Source organism: Zeus faber (genome assembly GCF_960531495.2).
Source record: "Zeus faber genome assembly, chromosome: 7".
NCBI classification, from domain to species: domain Eukaryota; kingdom Metazoa; phylum Chordata; class Actinopteri; order Zeiformes; family Zeidae; genus Zeus; species Zeus faber.
Window position 1 is genome coordinate 13,427,093 of NC_137203.1, and position 15,149 is coordinate 13,442,241.

A 15,149-nucleotide genomic window follows, 5' to 3' on the forward strand; every position below is an offset into this window, starting at 1 on the left:
CACACTTGAAAATGACTACGACAACACATATCCAACTTTAAGTGTTAGTTGGAATGAGGATATGCACAAGAAAAAGGGGACAGTATAATTTTATGCCGTATTATAGGCTCTGTAATACCAGGACCCTGGTTATAACAAGTAATTTGAATAACTTGAAGTACATTGAAAAGCAAGTACGTATAAACCTTTACTCAAGTAAAAAAGGTCAATGTGAGTCATTTTGATTAAAAAAAAACAAGTATTTATATATATAATTTATTTTTATGTAGAAAATCGCAAATAAGATTGATCACAAATTAATTTTATATAAAAAATTGTTTTTATTTTTTGCTGTTGACCCACTGCAATTCTTTCGAGGTAGGGGGAGAACACTGCTACACTGAGATACAGCATAGTAGAGGCATAATTACATAACAAAATATATGATTATGGTGGGGAATTGGGTCGATTGTGGGAACTGCTTTTTTGTTAGCCATAGGTAAACATACAATTGCATGACAGTGTATTACAGTCAGATAAAGTGTGTACAGTATTTTTGGCTGGGTGTGTCTACCAAGGGGGCCTTGCCATGAAAACATTTGGGAACTGCTGGCATAGATTATAAAATGGCACAATTTTCTGTTCTTTATAAGGCAAGGAAACAAACCAACCAACCAAACAAACAAAAAAACGGAAAAAAAAAAAAAATAGAAGCTGTTCCTGTTTGTCAGGTGGCTGCGCTTGCAAGAGCTGTGATATCATCTGCTGCGCCTAGTTATTTACAAATGGGTAAATACTTTTAGTCTCTAGCTCAAAGTGTATTTCATAGTATCATACCATCAACCCGGCGTTGGTGATGGCAGCGGGAAAAAGAGCTGCGTAAATCTATTGTGCAATGTCTGTGAACAACCCTATCACTATCACTTATCTGGGGGTATTTCCAGTGCCCTGTCTGGTGGTACTGGGTGCTTTTATGGGAGAGCAAGTCAGGGTTGTTTGAGCGGGCTCAGGGTTCTAGAGCAGACAAGCACTGAGCATTTAGGGGAAACTCTGGGGAAATGCCAAATGACGCGTGTGCGTGTGAGAAGACAAGGCCGCGTGAAAATATTCACTTCCTTCTTCTAAATCCTACTTTCATATCTAGTTGTTACATCTGATAAACAAAAAAATTAATGATGGGGAAGTAGAACAAATGTCATATATCATAAATTTGATTTTAATAGAATTGATTTGATGTTTAAAGAACTAAAGATTTCCTTTCACTTTCCTTTCCAGTCTGAAAGAAAAATTCCCCTTTGGACAAGTTTTGTCTTGAGTGAATTCCCATCGTGCAGTTTCCACTGGTTTAACAAACCCTCCTACTGTACATCATGTGATGATTTTCACAAAATAAATGAGGAACCTGTTTTGTCCTCAAAGGTCTTGATGGACTTTCCTGGTTCTCATTTCACTCGCAGCCATGGCACGGAGCGTAGCAGACCTCCTGGTCCTCTGTCTCCTCCAGATCTGCTCCCCTCACCCCCTCATCCGGCCAAACAACTGGCTGCGTCGGTGCAGCGCCTCCACCAACTTCTCCATCCCAGCCCTGGAGGTGCTTCCGGGGGGAGGCTGGGACAACCTGCGGAACATGGACATGGGCCGGGTGATGAACCTCAGCTACTCCCAGTGCCAGGCCACCGAGGACGGGCTCTACCTCATCCCGGATGAGGTCTTCGTCGTCCCCCGGAAGGAGACCGGTGTGGAGACGAACTCGGAGCTCCTCAGTTCCTGGCTAGAGGAGAAGAGCTCCACCGCTTTCACCATCAATTCAGATATTTCCTTCCTGTCCGTGCTCAACGCAAAGTTTTCCACTGAGAACCAGAGGATGAAGACCCACCAGGTCCAACAGGCCTCCACCACGGCCAGAGTGCAGGTAAGTTGCTTAGTTGACCTCACCGTCAGTATTTAACAATTAAAATCCACTTCTGATCCCAAAATGACTTTTCAAGTAGTCATGCCCCAAATAAGAATACTGTATACATGCAATTTTGACAAATGATTTATGTCAAGCATTCCAGGGGACACTGTTTGCTCATGCAACAACTGCTATTGGGTGTCGTTCGTTGCTCAATTATTATGGAAAACCCATTGAAACGACTATGAAATGTTCAGCTCATAAAAAATATTAAAGTGTTATTTCAGTGTGTCATGGTCAGGAACACGTTTGTTTGTTTAAGCGGCTGCGTCTCAACCAGTGGTTCTCCCATCATGATCCAACCCTCTTTCTGTGACTTCTAACCACTACTTTAGATTCAGGATCAAGACTCAAGATTCGAGAGGTTTATTTGCCTTTTTAGGCATTGAACAGCAAACACAAAACCCGTAAAGACGTTAATACATGTAAATGTATTGTGACACGTGTCCACAGCCCATAAACTCAATAAATCTCATGAATAATTAGTGTGTTCGTGGGGCCATGATCCAAGCACATGCAATGCGAGCGCGTCGTTAATAAGCCACTCGATTTAAAATGTATAAAATACAATTGATTCCGGTAATTATTTTAATTATAATAATAATAATAATTTAAAATAAATAAATAAATAAATAATAATAATAATAATAATAATAATAATTATTATTATTATTATTATTATACAGGTAATAATAATAATAATAAATGAATTTTCTTCAAATAAAATGATAATTGCCACAAGACTCAAAAGCGCAAAGCAGCAAAGCGAACCCACTTGAAACGCATGCGCAGTACTTCACAATGCCCGTTCAACACCTTTACAAATCCCTCAAAAGTTTTCGTTTTTTTTTTAATTTGAGCGTGTTTCCAAACATGTATATATGGAAAGCCTTTAGTGCCATGATTCGAATCTATTTTAACGCGATTTACACTAGAAGCGCACGTTGTCTTTTACGCCGTTTTTGAACGCCTGAAACGGCGCAAAAGTGCGCGCTTTGACGAATAAACTGCGATTATTCGTCAAAACGCGCACTTTTCACGGCGTTCTCCCCACGGGGCAACGAGCACTTCCTTATGCCGCTACGTTCACAGTTTGCGTAACGATCAGTGAGGAGTAAAGCCAGGCCAAAGCGACGCATGGGTGAACGATCAAATGACGATCAAAATGACTGTAGCCTCTGCTACAAACAATTCATAAGCGACACCCCACAGTTTCTCCCACAATCTTTTATGTCCACTAGATGGCACTCCATTGTTTAAAAATCCAATCCTGCCATGGCAGCGGGGTGCCAAGCGAGGATTCCAATACAATTCACATACTAATTGGAATAAAACCTGATTTGTTTTCCGTTTACATCTTACACATCTTCTTCGGTAAGGTCTCATCTTGGAAGGTTAAAACATGTAAGTTTGAGAGATTTCAGTGGACAAGCACGCACGCACACACACACACACGAACACACACACACACACGAACACACACACACACACACACACACACACACACACACACACACACACACACACACACACACACACACACACACACACACACACACACACACACACACACACACCAAATGGTTGTGTGGCTCTATACAAGAGTGTTTCTTATCCTACTGATATCCCATTACATCTCCCTACCCCATTTAAGATAAGATAAGATAAGATAAACCGGGAACAACGGGGAAATTTACATCGTTCCAGCAGCAAAAATGGGACGGCAGAAAATAAACAGCATATCAAGAACACACTATAAACAATATAAAATATATAGAAACATACAACAACAACAAAAAAATAATAATAGTCACCATAAATAGGAACCAGATAGTACTAAGTGTATTGCACATCTCTTGACACAATTTCTGAACCCCCCTGTCATTTAGTTCCCAAGAATGTACCTCATTCTTTGTTATACCCAAGAAAATAAAACAGAAAGTTGCTGCTTGTTAATTGTTTGTAGCATAGGCTACAGTCATTTTGATCATCATTCACGTGATTGTTAATGCTGAAGGACATTGAGGGAGAATGTCTTCTCGGAGGCTTCTTTGCTGTCACATAATCCTCTGAATGTGAGTCCTGTACCATTCATACTGTAAAGACAACACAGACCTACAGCCTGACAATGGCAGCACCTTTCATCCGTGCGTCGCTTTGGTCTGGCTTTACTCTTCACTGATTGGTTTCACAAACTTTGAACGTACTGGCAGGAGGAAGGGCTCATTCCCCTATGGAAATAGCGGCATAAAAATCGATGTTTTCTATGTGGTTTTAGCCCTTTAAAATGGCAAAAAACACACACGTTTTTAATGTAAATCATGTTGAAATATATGCGAATTATGGAACTAAAGGCTTTTCATATTCCATAAAAGCAGCACTTTTTATGGCATTGCTGTGCCCCCTTGCAATAGATCGGCACCCCACCTAGGGACCCCGCCCCACAATTTGAGAACCACTGGTTGATCAATGTGATTTCGGGATTTAGGCAACTGAAAACACCAACTCTATGGCAGCGTATAAAATGCTCACAATGCTGACATTCAAATCAATCTTTCAGGTCCGTAACTTGATCTACACTGTAAAAGCTTATCCTGATTTCACCATGGACGCCCGCTTCGCTTGGCAAGTGGCACAGATCGCAGACGCCATTGAAAACAATCAAACCAGGAACACGGCCTTCCTTTCGGAGAAGATGGTGCTCGACTTTGGAACCCACGTGATCACCAGCGTCGACGCCGGGGCCTCTCTTGTACAGGAAGACTATCTTCGTTCCTCCTATGTGTCTGACAGTGCATCGCAAAGCATCTCCGTCACAGCGCTGGCCGGCTTCAACTTCTTTGACAAACTCAAGTTCGACATCAGCAGCACAAACACCCAACAGAGCTCAGTGCTTCAGACGTACCAGTCCAACATCCAGTACTCTCTGATCCAGAGTCACGGCGGTATACCGTTTTACCCCGGCATGACGCTACAGAAATGGCAGGAGAACACCAGGAACAACCTGGTCGGGGTCGACCGCTCAGGATTACCACTACACTACTTTATCAATGTGAACACCTTCCCTGATCTGCCGGAGCCCACAGTTGGCAAGGTGGCACGTTCAGTGAACCGGGCCATAGAGCGGTACTACGCGGTCAACACACGCCACGGCTGTGTCGACATAAACTCCAAAAACTTCAACTTCCAAGCAAATGTGGATGACAAGTCCTGCGAAGGCCCTTCCACAAACCTGAGTTTTGGAGGCGTCTATCAGGAGTGTACCAAAATCAGCGCGGATGCAGACCCAATTTGCCAGGACTTGGCCCAGAAAAACCCAGATACAGGGGACTACTCTTGCCGTTCACCTTACACCCCCACTTTGCTGCGATCGGAGGTGAGACAGCAGGCCTACAACAAGTACGAATGCCATGAAGAGGGGCATTCCTGTTATTTGTTTTTCAGGTGTCACAGGCAGGTGTGTCAGAACAACTACTACGTTCGCTCGGCTCGTATCAACACTTACTGGTGCTCTGCTAAAGGAGAGGCTCCGGAGAATTCAGGGTTCCTGTTTGGAGGAGTCTATGGCCCCTCGCTCCTGAACCCCCTGACCAAAGCAAAGGGCTGCCCCCTGAACTTCATTCCCCTGAGGTTTCTCTCCGACGGACTGATGCTCTGCGTGAGTAACGACTATGAGATGGGCACCAGGTATGCCGTTCCCTTCGGAGGCCTCTTCAGCTGCGAGTCCACGAACCCGCTGGCAAGCAGTCAGCGTCGCTGCCCCCCGCAGTTCAGCCAGCACCTCGCCGCCGTCAGCGATGGCTGCGAGATTCTCTACTGCGTCCAGTCGGGGTTGTTCACGGACGGGCAACTTCTGCCGATACGTCTCCCTCCTTTCACGCAACGGCCCTTGATGGGCCGCCTCGCCACCAACACGGTGGTGGTGATGACCGAGGACGAGAGGAGCTGGGTCAGGGTCGGACGGACCAACGTGTGGAAACTGGTCAATCCAGATGAACTACAGGACATTGTACGACGGCTTCAACCAAATCACCTGACCGACGGAGCAAAGACAGGGGTGGCCTTTGGGGTGATTGGTTTGTCGGTCCTGCTGGTCGTGGGTGTGCTGCTACTGATAAGAAGGAGGAGGAGGAGGCCGTCTGGGTCTACGAGGGGCAGGGTGCAGGGTTACGAGAAGCTAGACGGAGAAGCGAGCAGTGGCGCAGAGGAGGAGACTCTACAAACGGATAGAGCATAGTGGCTGAGCACCAAGCGATGTGCGGCTGACTCACACTCTCTTGTTAATTCAAAGGCTTCTAATTTGTACCGACTCCTTCTCTTCTGTTCAAATATGTGATTTGTTCATTCAAACCTAATCAAGAAGAGTGACATAGAAACTGTTTCTCCACAAGAGACATTGAGCATACTTATGTTCTGTTGAAACAGCAGAAATTTCAGTCGCTTTTCTCTCAGTTAATATCTGTGTTTGATATGGGCCTCGGTACTGATTCAGAAGGGGGGTGTTCTCTGATACAGAAGCCTTGTTTCAGAGACCAGAATTGGTTCATCCCGTGAAATGTAAACAGCATTATTAGTTTGAATTTAGCCTTTTTTCAAATACAGCAAGCCCGCTCGCAAATTTAAAGGTGGCCTACTTGCAGGTGTTGCATAAGTTATTTATTTTGAGCTGTGGTGTTAAAACTAGGCTGGAGCATAACAACTGGCTTATTTAAGATAAGATAAGATAAGATAAACCTTTATTATTTAGAGTATTAATCAAATATATAAGTATCATATTTGTCTTTTGTAACTTTTACTCCTCCCTCTTTATATTAATCCAAACCGTAACAACTGTATAATTTACTGATTTAAAAATTTAGTTTGTACAACTTTTCTTATTCCTGTATTTTGCATTGTGGGGTTTTTGTTTTTACGTTTCCAAATAAATGTTTTAGCAGCTAACTGACTGTACAATATTGCAACCTGAAATGCTAAACCAAGTAGTACAAGAGCAGAAAAGCAATATTGATCATCAATATTGAACTTGGCAACATCAACCTTGGCTCAAGGTTAAAATCATTGCCATGGTAACCAGCAGACTGTTGCTACATTGACTTCAGTGAAACCACAGTGCCATCTGATGGTCCAGATGTTACCATAACGCCATTGCATAAGTGCGCCTTTTGGGAATACCTATTACAAACCATTGCCAATAATATGGCAATGTTTTATCCTCAATAGGGCATACTTAGACGTTAGGTTTCGACAAGCAATAATAATAAGAACGATATAGCTGCAGGCAGCAAAACACAGGATCGAGTTTAGTCATGTTAGGTATGAATTACAGGTTTCCGAGGTTCCCGGATCAGCGCTCTGTGATTATACGCGGGGACGGTTGGAGCAGACTGAGCGACCGTGTCACACCAGACCTCACTGAAATTTGAGGATTCTTTCTTTAATCGCGGGGATGGCGACCGGGCTCGGGTTGGGAGCAGGGCGAGTTCTAGTTCAAATTGGCGTTTGAAGAAGACTCGCCACGTCAGCTGCGGTCTGCCCCGTCCCTGCTGCGCGCTGCCCAGCCGGGGAGAGAGGGGAGGAAGCGCCAGCGATCCTACTGTACAATTGGCTGTTCGTGTCACATGGTTGTTTCTCTGCTCTGTGCGATCGACGCAGCACGAGTGACAGCGTTCTAAGTTTCCTTTAAACGCAGCGCAGGCTCAAGCTGTCTGTCTAGGTGGCGCACTCGCAAGTGGCTGGATACGAATGACTTCCGAGAGACGAAGCTTGGACTGATACAACGGCGCATGATGATGTCACAAAGCGGCCTGCTCCTGAAACGAATGAAATGACAAAACTTTTTCCACTAATTTCTTCCCTTAATGCAGATCGATATCGATCGAACCCGAACGACAAGACGTCTGAGAAGTCCCGGTTCTGACGAGACCTCAACCATGTCCGTGCTTACCGCTGTCGTCCTGTTTCAGATACTTTTAGCCCGAAAAACGCTGCGAGTAAAAATAAAAAAAAGTCAGCGCAATCACAACAAGGAGCCCCTAAATAACAACAATAATAACATTTGAAATATATTTAATTGAAACAATATACTCTTGTTGTATTTGAATATACAAAGGCAGTCTGCACTCGGTTTATTCTTATTTAATCTCTCTCTGTGAAGCATGGATGTTCATCAATCATCACGAATACATTCCTAGATAGCACTAAATGTACTCACTACATCACTAAATATAAAGATTTAGAGGTGAAACGCCTCAATCCTCCTAAATACTTTTGGAAATGGTCACCTGATACTAATGAGACATAGTGGAACCACAATTCTCCAAGTGACATAACTGTCTGCGGTGCTTTAGAGGGTGTGACTCAGATGTAATGCAGGGCGCGGAGGTTGAGACCAAACCAGATGTGCTGCTGGATTGGAATAAATAACGCACCGGGGCTTTGAAACATCACTATTATCTGCAGGATTTAAGGAGGTAAAATACCACACTTCCGATTGAAATCACTGGAGCGGCACGAAAGGTATGCTTCCTCAAGTTGATATATTATGAACGAGGTGTTTCGAAGTTTTATCCGGCTCCATGTGAATAATGGTTCCTTCACGTACGGCTCATCGTTCCTAACCCTGACCCAGAAAACCACCGCCATTCCAATCTCTTCCGTGGACGGACAATGGAGGCGCTGACGGCGAGGTTTGGTTTGGTTATCAGCACACAGACACACTGCCTCACACCCCACACACACACACACACACACACACACACACACACACACACACACGCACACACACACACACACACACACACACACACACACACACACACAAATGCAGAGAAGCAAGCACACACAAATGCATAGAAGCGTACACACACACAAACACACAAATGCAGAGAAGCAAGCACACACAAATGCATACAAGCGTACACACAAACAGACACACACACACACAGACACACACACACGAATGCCAAAGCCTCCAAGTACACACACACAGACGCCCAAATGCAGACAAGTGGCGCACACACACGCATACACAGACACATACACTTCCCGTAAGGACTGTCCAAATCGTTGCCCTCCATCCCCTCCTGCTTTTTTCTCTCTCTCTCTCTCTCTCTGTCACGCACATGGACTCACGCATGCGCGCACACACACACACACACACACACACAGAAAATCAAAACAAAACCAGTCATGCTGAGGAAATCTGCTTGACCTCAGGGGGAAAAAAAGGGATAAGAAAGCCAGGGAGGCATCACGAGAGAAAGAGACCGAGTGCATGAGAGAGGGGGGGAGAGAGAGAGAGAGAGAGAGAGAGAGAGAGAGAGAGAGAGAGAGCGAGAGAGAGAGGGAGAGAGGGAGGAAGAAGGATGAATAGACAGTCCTGGGGCGGGGCAACTCCCTCTGTGTCTTTCAGAGAAGGAGTGCAGCCGGCTCAAACCAAAGTGTGTCAGCCCGACTCCTTCCCAGCCGCCTGGACCTGCTGCTCTGCACAGCCACAGCTGCTGCTTTTTCACATGTTTTAAATCTACAGGCATTTCTGGGGGTGCAAAACAACTCTGCCTCACACTGCCTCATGCGGAAAAAAATAAAAAACAAAAAGGCAATCGGACAGACGGAGGCAACGGCAGGGGAAAACGCACGCAAGGTAAGACTTTATCCCCCTTCAATCTTTCAATGCTCGGCGAATACTCAGGTTCTCTCTTCAAGTCGACACAACAGCTGTGGTGAGACTGCATGCTCCAGTTTGAGGAGAGAAAGAGGATTAGAAACGTGCCCTTGATTCCTCTAGAATACACACACACACACACACACACGCACACGCACACGCCTACACACACACACACACACACACACACACACACACACGCGCACACGCATGCATGCACGCATCCACGTACACACACACAATCCATCTAAGATAAATTCTTCCTGCCATTTACCACTTTAAAACTGACATTTCTAACAAGACACTAAAAGAGACAGGAGGATTTCTTTACCTTATATCCAGTGGGATGGTTTCCATTGCAGTCGCCATGGGAACTGAGGTTTTACGAGGCAGCAGCTTCTTCCTGGTCGTGATGGCTTTGCCAATAGCACTGCTTTTCCGAGGGGCCCAGGGTTGCTGGCTGGGCTCCGGACCAGAGTGTGAAAAGGCCCCTTTTGTCCCGGGCCACAACCTGGCAGGGGAGGGCTTCGACGTGGTGCGGATGCGCCGGACCGGGGCGTACGTCATCAACGTGAAGGCTCACCTGAGTGACAACCGTACCTGTACGCTCTGCCACAACCGCTTCCACGCGGGACAGGTGAGAAGCAACCGGCAATAAACAAGGACCAGTGTTTTGTTTCTGCCTTTCACAATGTGCTCTATCATTATATGATATCTTGTCATTGTATTCTTTCATTTTGAAGTGGAAATCATCAGATCATCTGTGTTGGGTGGATTGCATTGAAAGTCCCAGAAGTGCATCAGACAGTCAAATGTTCTTCCCTAAACATCCGGGTTTAACCCTCGTCTTTGCTCTAAGACAGTCACTGTCTTGTCGCCAAAGATTGCCCTCTTTCGTTTTGTTTTCTTTTGTCAGTTGAGACGGTGGAGATATTTCTTCATCCAGACAGTTGACTGAGCACAGACAGGCAAGCGGCTGCCATCCATTTCTTGCCCGTATTCTATCCTTGCATTCTTGCCAGGAGAGGCGGACCCCGCCACAAACAATGGAAACAGCATTTAAGAGGAGCACATGCATAATGCAAATACATGGAATGGAAGTTTCTTAAAAAGCTCCATTCAAAAAAAATAAAAATATATGGGATCAAGTAGAGGACGTCTTGACAAAACAACCGTACGGATCTCCACTTTAATCTATCCTGCCTCCATTCGTGCCTCCACCCAACCCTCCTGTCTCCCCTCCTTACATTCCTAGGTTTATACCACTTCCGTTACACACTCCCTGCTCCACTCATAATCATGTGTTTCCTTCTCTTTCTGCTGCCCTGCAGACGGAGAGGCTCCCGGCAGCAGTGTTGGACTGGCGCCCTTTCAGCCGCTGCAGCAAGCAGCTCTCTAGCGCCCTCCACCACTCTGTGGACTCCCTGCTGCGGAGCTCCAACTCCCTGGTCAACAACAACTGGGGCCTGGGGCTCAGGCTGGAGGACATGGGCAAGGCAGTGCTGGGGGGGAGCCGCTCAGACATGGCTAAGTTTGCTCGTTCCCAGCACAGCGTGGACAAGGCCACCTTTGCGATCCATGAGATCAGCTGCACCTACTACAGGTAAAAGGTCAACCGTACGGTAGGTTAACTGATGGTCATTTATGTCATTTTCCAGTCGTGTCAAAATAACTGAGGCAGTATGTGTGATTACTGCCAGAATGTAGAAACCTCACCAAATAAGTGCCCACGCCATATAATATGGTGCCTAGAAACCAACTGTTAGTAATGAACTGCAGTGCAAAAATGGATTTTCTGATTAGTGTTGTGATTTTAAAAGCCTTAAAAAAATAAAATAAAAATAAAAAAGAGCCTCAATTCAATGTATACTGAGCAAGCCGCTATGGTGCATTATATTGCTTATTCAGCTTTTGAAATCAAAGAGGACTCGAGGAACAACGCAAACTATTCGTTGTTCAATGTTAAATCTTGTGTTGTGGTTAAGACTCCTGTTTGGTTCTCTCAGTTACAGGCTGGCTGACCACCCACAGCTCAGCGAGGAGTTCGCCAAACACCTCAAACGACTTCCGAGGAGCTTAAACTGGGGCCAGAACAGAGCACTGTACCGGCGGCTGATTGACACGTATGGAACACACTACATCCACCAGGTCAGTAGGTGTCGAGGCCCTAGGAACTGGCAATTTGGGCATCCGTGTCCGATCACTTGAATTGTCCTGCACTTGAGGAGATTCACACCAAACCTCCGTACAACTAACTAGTAACCCCATGTCTGTGACCGTTTGGAGAAGACACCTCTCCCTACAATCCTAAAGCCACTTGTTGACCTTTTCATTGCTGACATTTATTCTTTGAAATGTTTTACTGCCAAACCCCATGAAGTGAAATCCCTTTCTGGTGTTTGTGCCCGGGCGCCGACGGTCTGACAATCTGTGTCCGGGCACACACTGTATTTTGCAGGTCCATCTTGGCGGTAAGGTGAGGCGAGTCACCGCCTTCAGAACCTGTCTGGCCACCCTGAAGGGTTTCTCCGAGTCAGAGATCAAGAACTGCCTGAACATTGAACTCAAGGTGGTGCTGGGTTTCCTGCCGGCCAACGTGTCCTACTCCAACAAATGCGACAACCTCCTGAAGGGGAATATGAGCACGGGCTTCTACAAGGGTTTTATGACCCATAATATCGAAGTCATTGGCGGGGACAGGTATTTCCCAGATATCCTTTATCACGAGGATCCATCGGAGTCCTACCACAGCTGGATGAGCAGCCTCCACGACAACCCCGACGTGGTTTCCTACGGCATCTTCCCCCTGCACCATCTGGTGGAGGACCCGGAGGTCAAGGAGAACCTGAAGAGCTCGGTCACCGCGTATATCCGGGAGAATCGGCTTCAAGAAGACCACCTCGGGTCCAAGAACTGCTCCCCTACTCCCAACCTGGACCTCAACTGCTGTCCCCTCAGGGCCGGAAGGGGGAGCCTCAGATTGGAGATCCATCGAGCGGCGGGCCTGAGGGCAGACACGTTCACGAAAACAGACGCCTACGTGAAGATATTTTACAACGGCATGTACGAGGAGACGGAGACGTTGATGGACAACAACGACCCGGTTTGGAACGCGTCGTACAACTTTGGCTCGGTGGAGCTGGGGCACCCGCTGAGGTTCGAGGTCTGGGACAAGGATGTGTTTTATAACGATGTTGCAGGGATATGTGTCGTTTTTCCGGAGCGGGGGACCCACTCCCTGAGCTGTCAGCTGAGTAAAGGCGTTCTGTATTTCACTTATACCACAACGTGCGACCCGCACCTTACAGGGTTCAGGTGTGGACGCTACTCTCCCAGGGCTGAGTGAACTGATGGACGCATTCTCCGTTTTTACGTTTTCTATTTCACATGTCTATTAGGATCATTTAGGATAGTATACCCTAGGCCACGTGTCGGGAACCTATGTCTCGTGAGCGAATTATGGCTCTTTCGATGACGGTATATGGCTCGAAGACAATTTTGAGCTAAAATTTTTCATCACACTTCAACAAGCAATAAATAATTATTCGGTGTCACTTTCAAGTAAAACAGGTAAGAGAAATTACAATTTTGAAAATAAAACTCAAAATATACTGTAAATGTGGCGGACAAGGGGCGTAGTCAAGCACCGGCTGTGGACGACAGACAATCAGCTGAACACAAGGGGACAGAAATGGAAAAAAACTTCAACATGTATGTGACAAATAATCTCTTGAACTTGAACCTGAAGACCAGTACTTAAAACTTGGAACGAGCTTCCCGTCACATAGCACACAATGCAGCGTGTATTGCCGTATGGACCATGTTTGGCTCTACATACGCATGTGAGCAGTCTTTCTGGCGTCTCAGAAACATGAAGAGCAACCTACGCTCACGTTGAACTGATGGAAGCCTCAACGCAGCATGAAGCTCAACCTCACTACGTATGAGCCAGACTACAAGGCCATCAGCAAAACCATGCAGCACCACAAGTCGCATTAATGATAAAAAGTATTTCATTTATTATTGGTTAGCCACAGTATAATGACAATATTATTAAGAAGAATAAAGAGAAATGTATTATATATAGTGCTTTTTTAAGTACACAGAGATGTGTTTTACGTTAAAAATGTATGCCTTACTTAAAAAATGCACGCATCAAGTTGCATTCAATTTTATTAAATATTATATGGCTCACAAGGAAATACATTTAGAAACATTTGGCTTTTATGGCTCTCCCAGCCAAAAAGGTTCCCGACCCCTGCCCTAGGCCTAAGAGGATAGCGTCAGAATTAAATTAGGTTGATAGTGAATAGTATTAGCAGTGAAACATTTGGAAAGGTTGCGGTAATTAGCAGTTACTGTTATTAAGCTACCTCAAATACTCCCGAAAAATGTATACCCAAAAGTTATAGGGATACATATGGAAGCAACAGGAGATCAATCTTCCAAAAGATCGGAAGAAAAAACTGCAATAACACCAATACTAATACACCATACATGTAAGGCAAAGATGTGATAAACCAATTGTAGTGCTGAGTCACAAACGTATGCGACACGGTGGAAACTCTGGATCGTGTCAAAGAAAACAAAACTTTAAAAAGAGTAATTAGAGGTTTCGGGAAATTATATTTAATCAGAAAATAAACACATTGCCATCTGTTCAACAGAATTCGGAATGTTTGCGTCCAACTCTGGAACACTGAGCAATTTTAAGTTACAGCCTGTGTCTTTATACTGTACCTGACTCGCAGACTTCACCAAACGTTTACCCCATAAAAAGTAATCTCGGAGCCCAACACCAGAAGAAAAGAAAAGCAAGAATATAATAAAAAAAATAATAAAAAATAAAAAAATAACGTAGATCAGAACGACCAAGAACATGTATTGGGGTTGACGTGCTTGTACTGTGATTATTACCTTTACTGTTTTGCTAGTTTTTGGAAATGATTTTAACAGTTGAAACATATAAAAGCATATACATATATATCTATCTATCTATCTATCTATATATATATATATATATAATGTAAAAGGGTAAAAGCCAAATCAGAATGAGTGCACATCCCAGCCATTAATATGCTCACAGCAGTGTCCGCTTTATTATAACTTAACTTTCCATGGGCACCCGGTGGTTGGGGACATTCATTTGCCCACAAGTTGGGTCAAAACTCTAAATTAGGTTGCTTCCTTGGTGCATCACTGTTCTTGAAGGAAAATAATGTACAAACGCGGTTTTGAATAAAATATAGCTCAATTTAACCATTACAGTTTTATTCCGTTTATCCTCCAGTTCACAACTGAATTTACCTGTGATATAAGATGACTCAAGCACAGATGAACCATCGGAGGTGCTGTCATCTTGGTAGACCTGAAACTCTGCACAGAAGGGTCGCCGTCGGGCTGGAACCCACGACGCTTTTCGCCGCGAGACACCAGTGCCAGCCCCTGAGCCACCGCGCCTCCTACGACCACGCCGTGAACTCACGGAAACGGCTTCTGACGTTTAGAGAACGAGGCAAAAAGGCGATCATTTGATATTTATTTTATTATTCA

General features: G+C 45.0%; 2 protein-coding genes across 2 annotated transcripts; both read left to right on the top strand.

Moving 5' to 3' along the window:
* Positions 1–1,438: 1,438 nt before the first annotated feature.
* On the top strand, positions 1,439–6,170 carry mpeg1.1 (macrophage expressed 1, tandem duplicate 1; the record flags this gene model as incomplete). Its single annotated transcript, XM_080004198.1, has 2 exons — positions 1,439–1,891; positions 4,494–6,170. The coding sequence occupies 2 exons, from the start codon at positions 1,439–1,441 to the stop codon at positions 6,168–6,170; spliced, it is 2,130 nt and encodes a 709-aa protein (XP_079860324.1).
* A 3,217-nt stretch (positions 6,171–9,387) lies between these two features.
* Positions 9,388–14,847, top strand: prf1.5 (perforin 1.5). The gene is made up of 5 exons (XM_080004499.1): positions 9,388–9,575; positions 9,959–10,233; positions 10,928–11,199; positions 11,603–11,744; positions 12,055–14,847. Exons 2-5 carry the CDS (start codon positions 9,964–9,966, stop codon positions 12,940–12,942), a joined length of 1,572 nt encoding a protein of 523 aa, XP_079860625.1. The 5' UTR covers positions 9,388–9,575; positions 9,959–9,963; the 3' UTR covers positions 12,943–14,847.
* Positions 14,848–15,149: the final 302 nt, after the last annotated feature.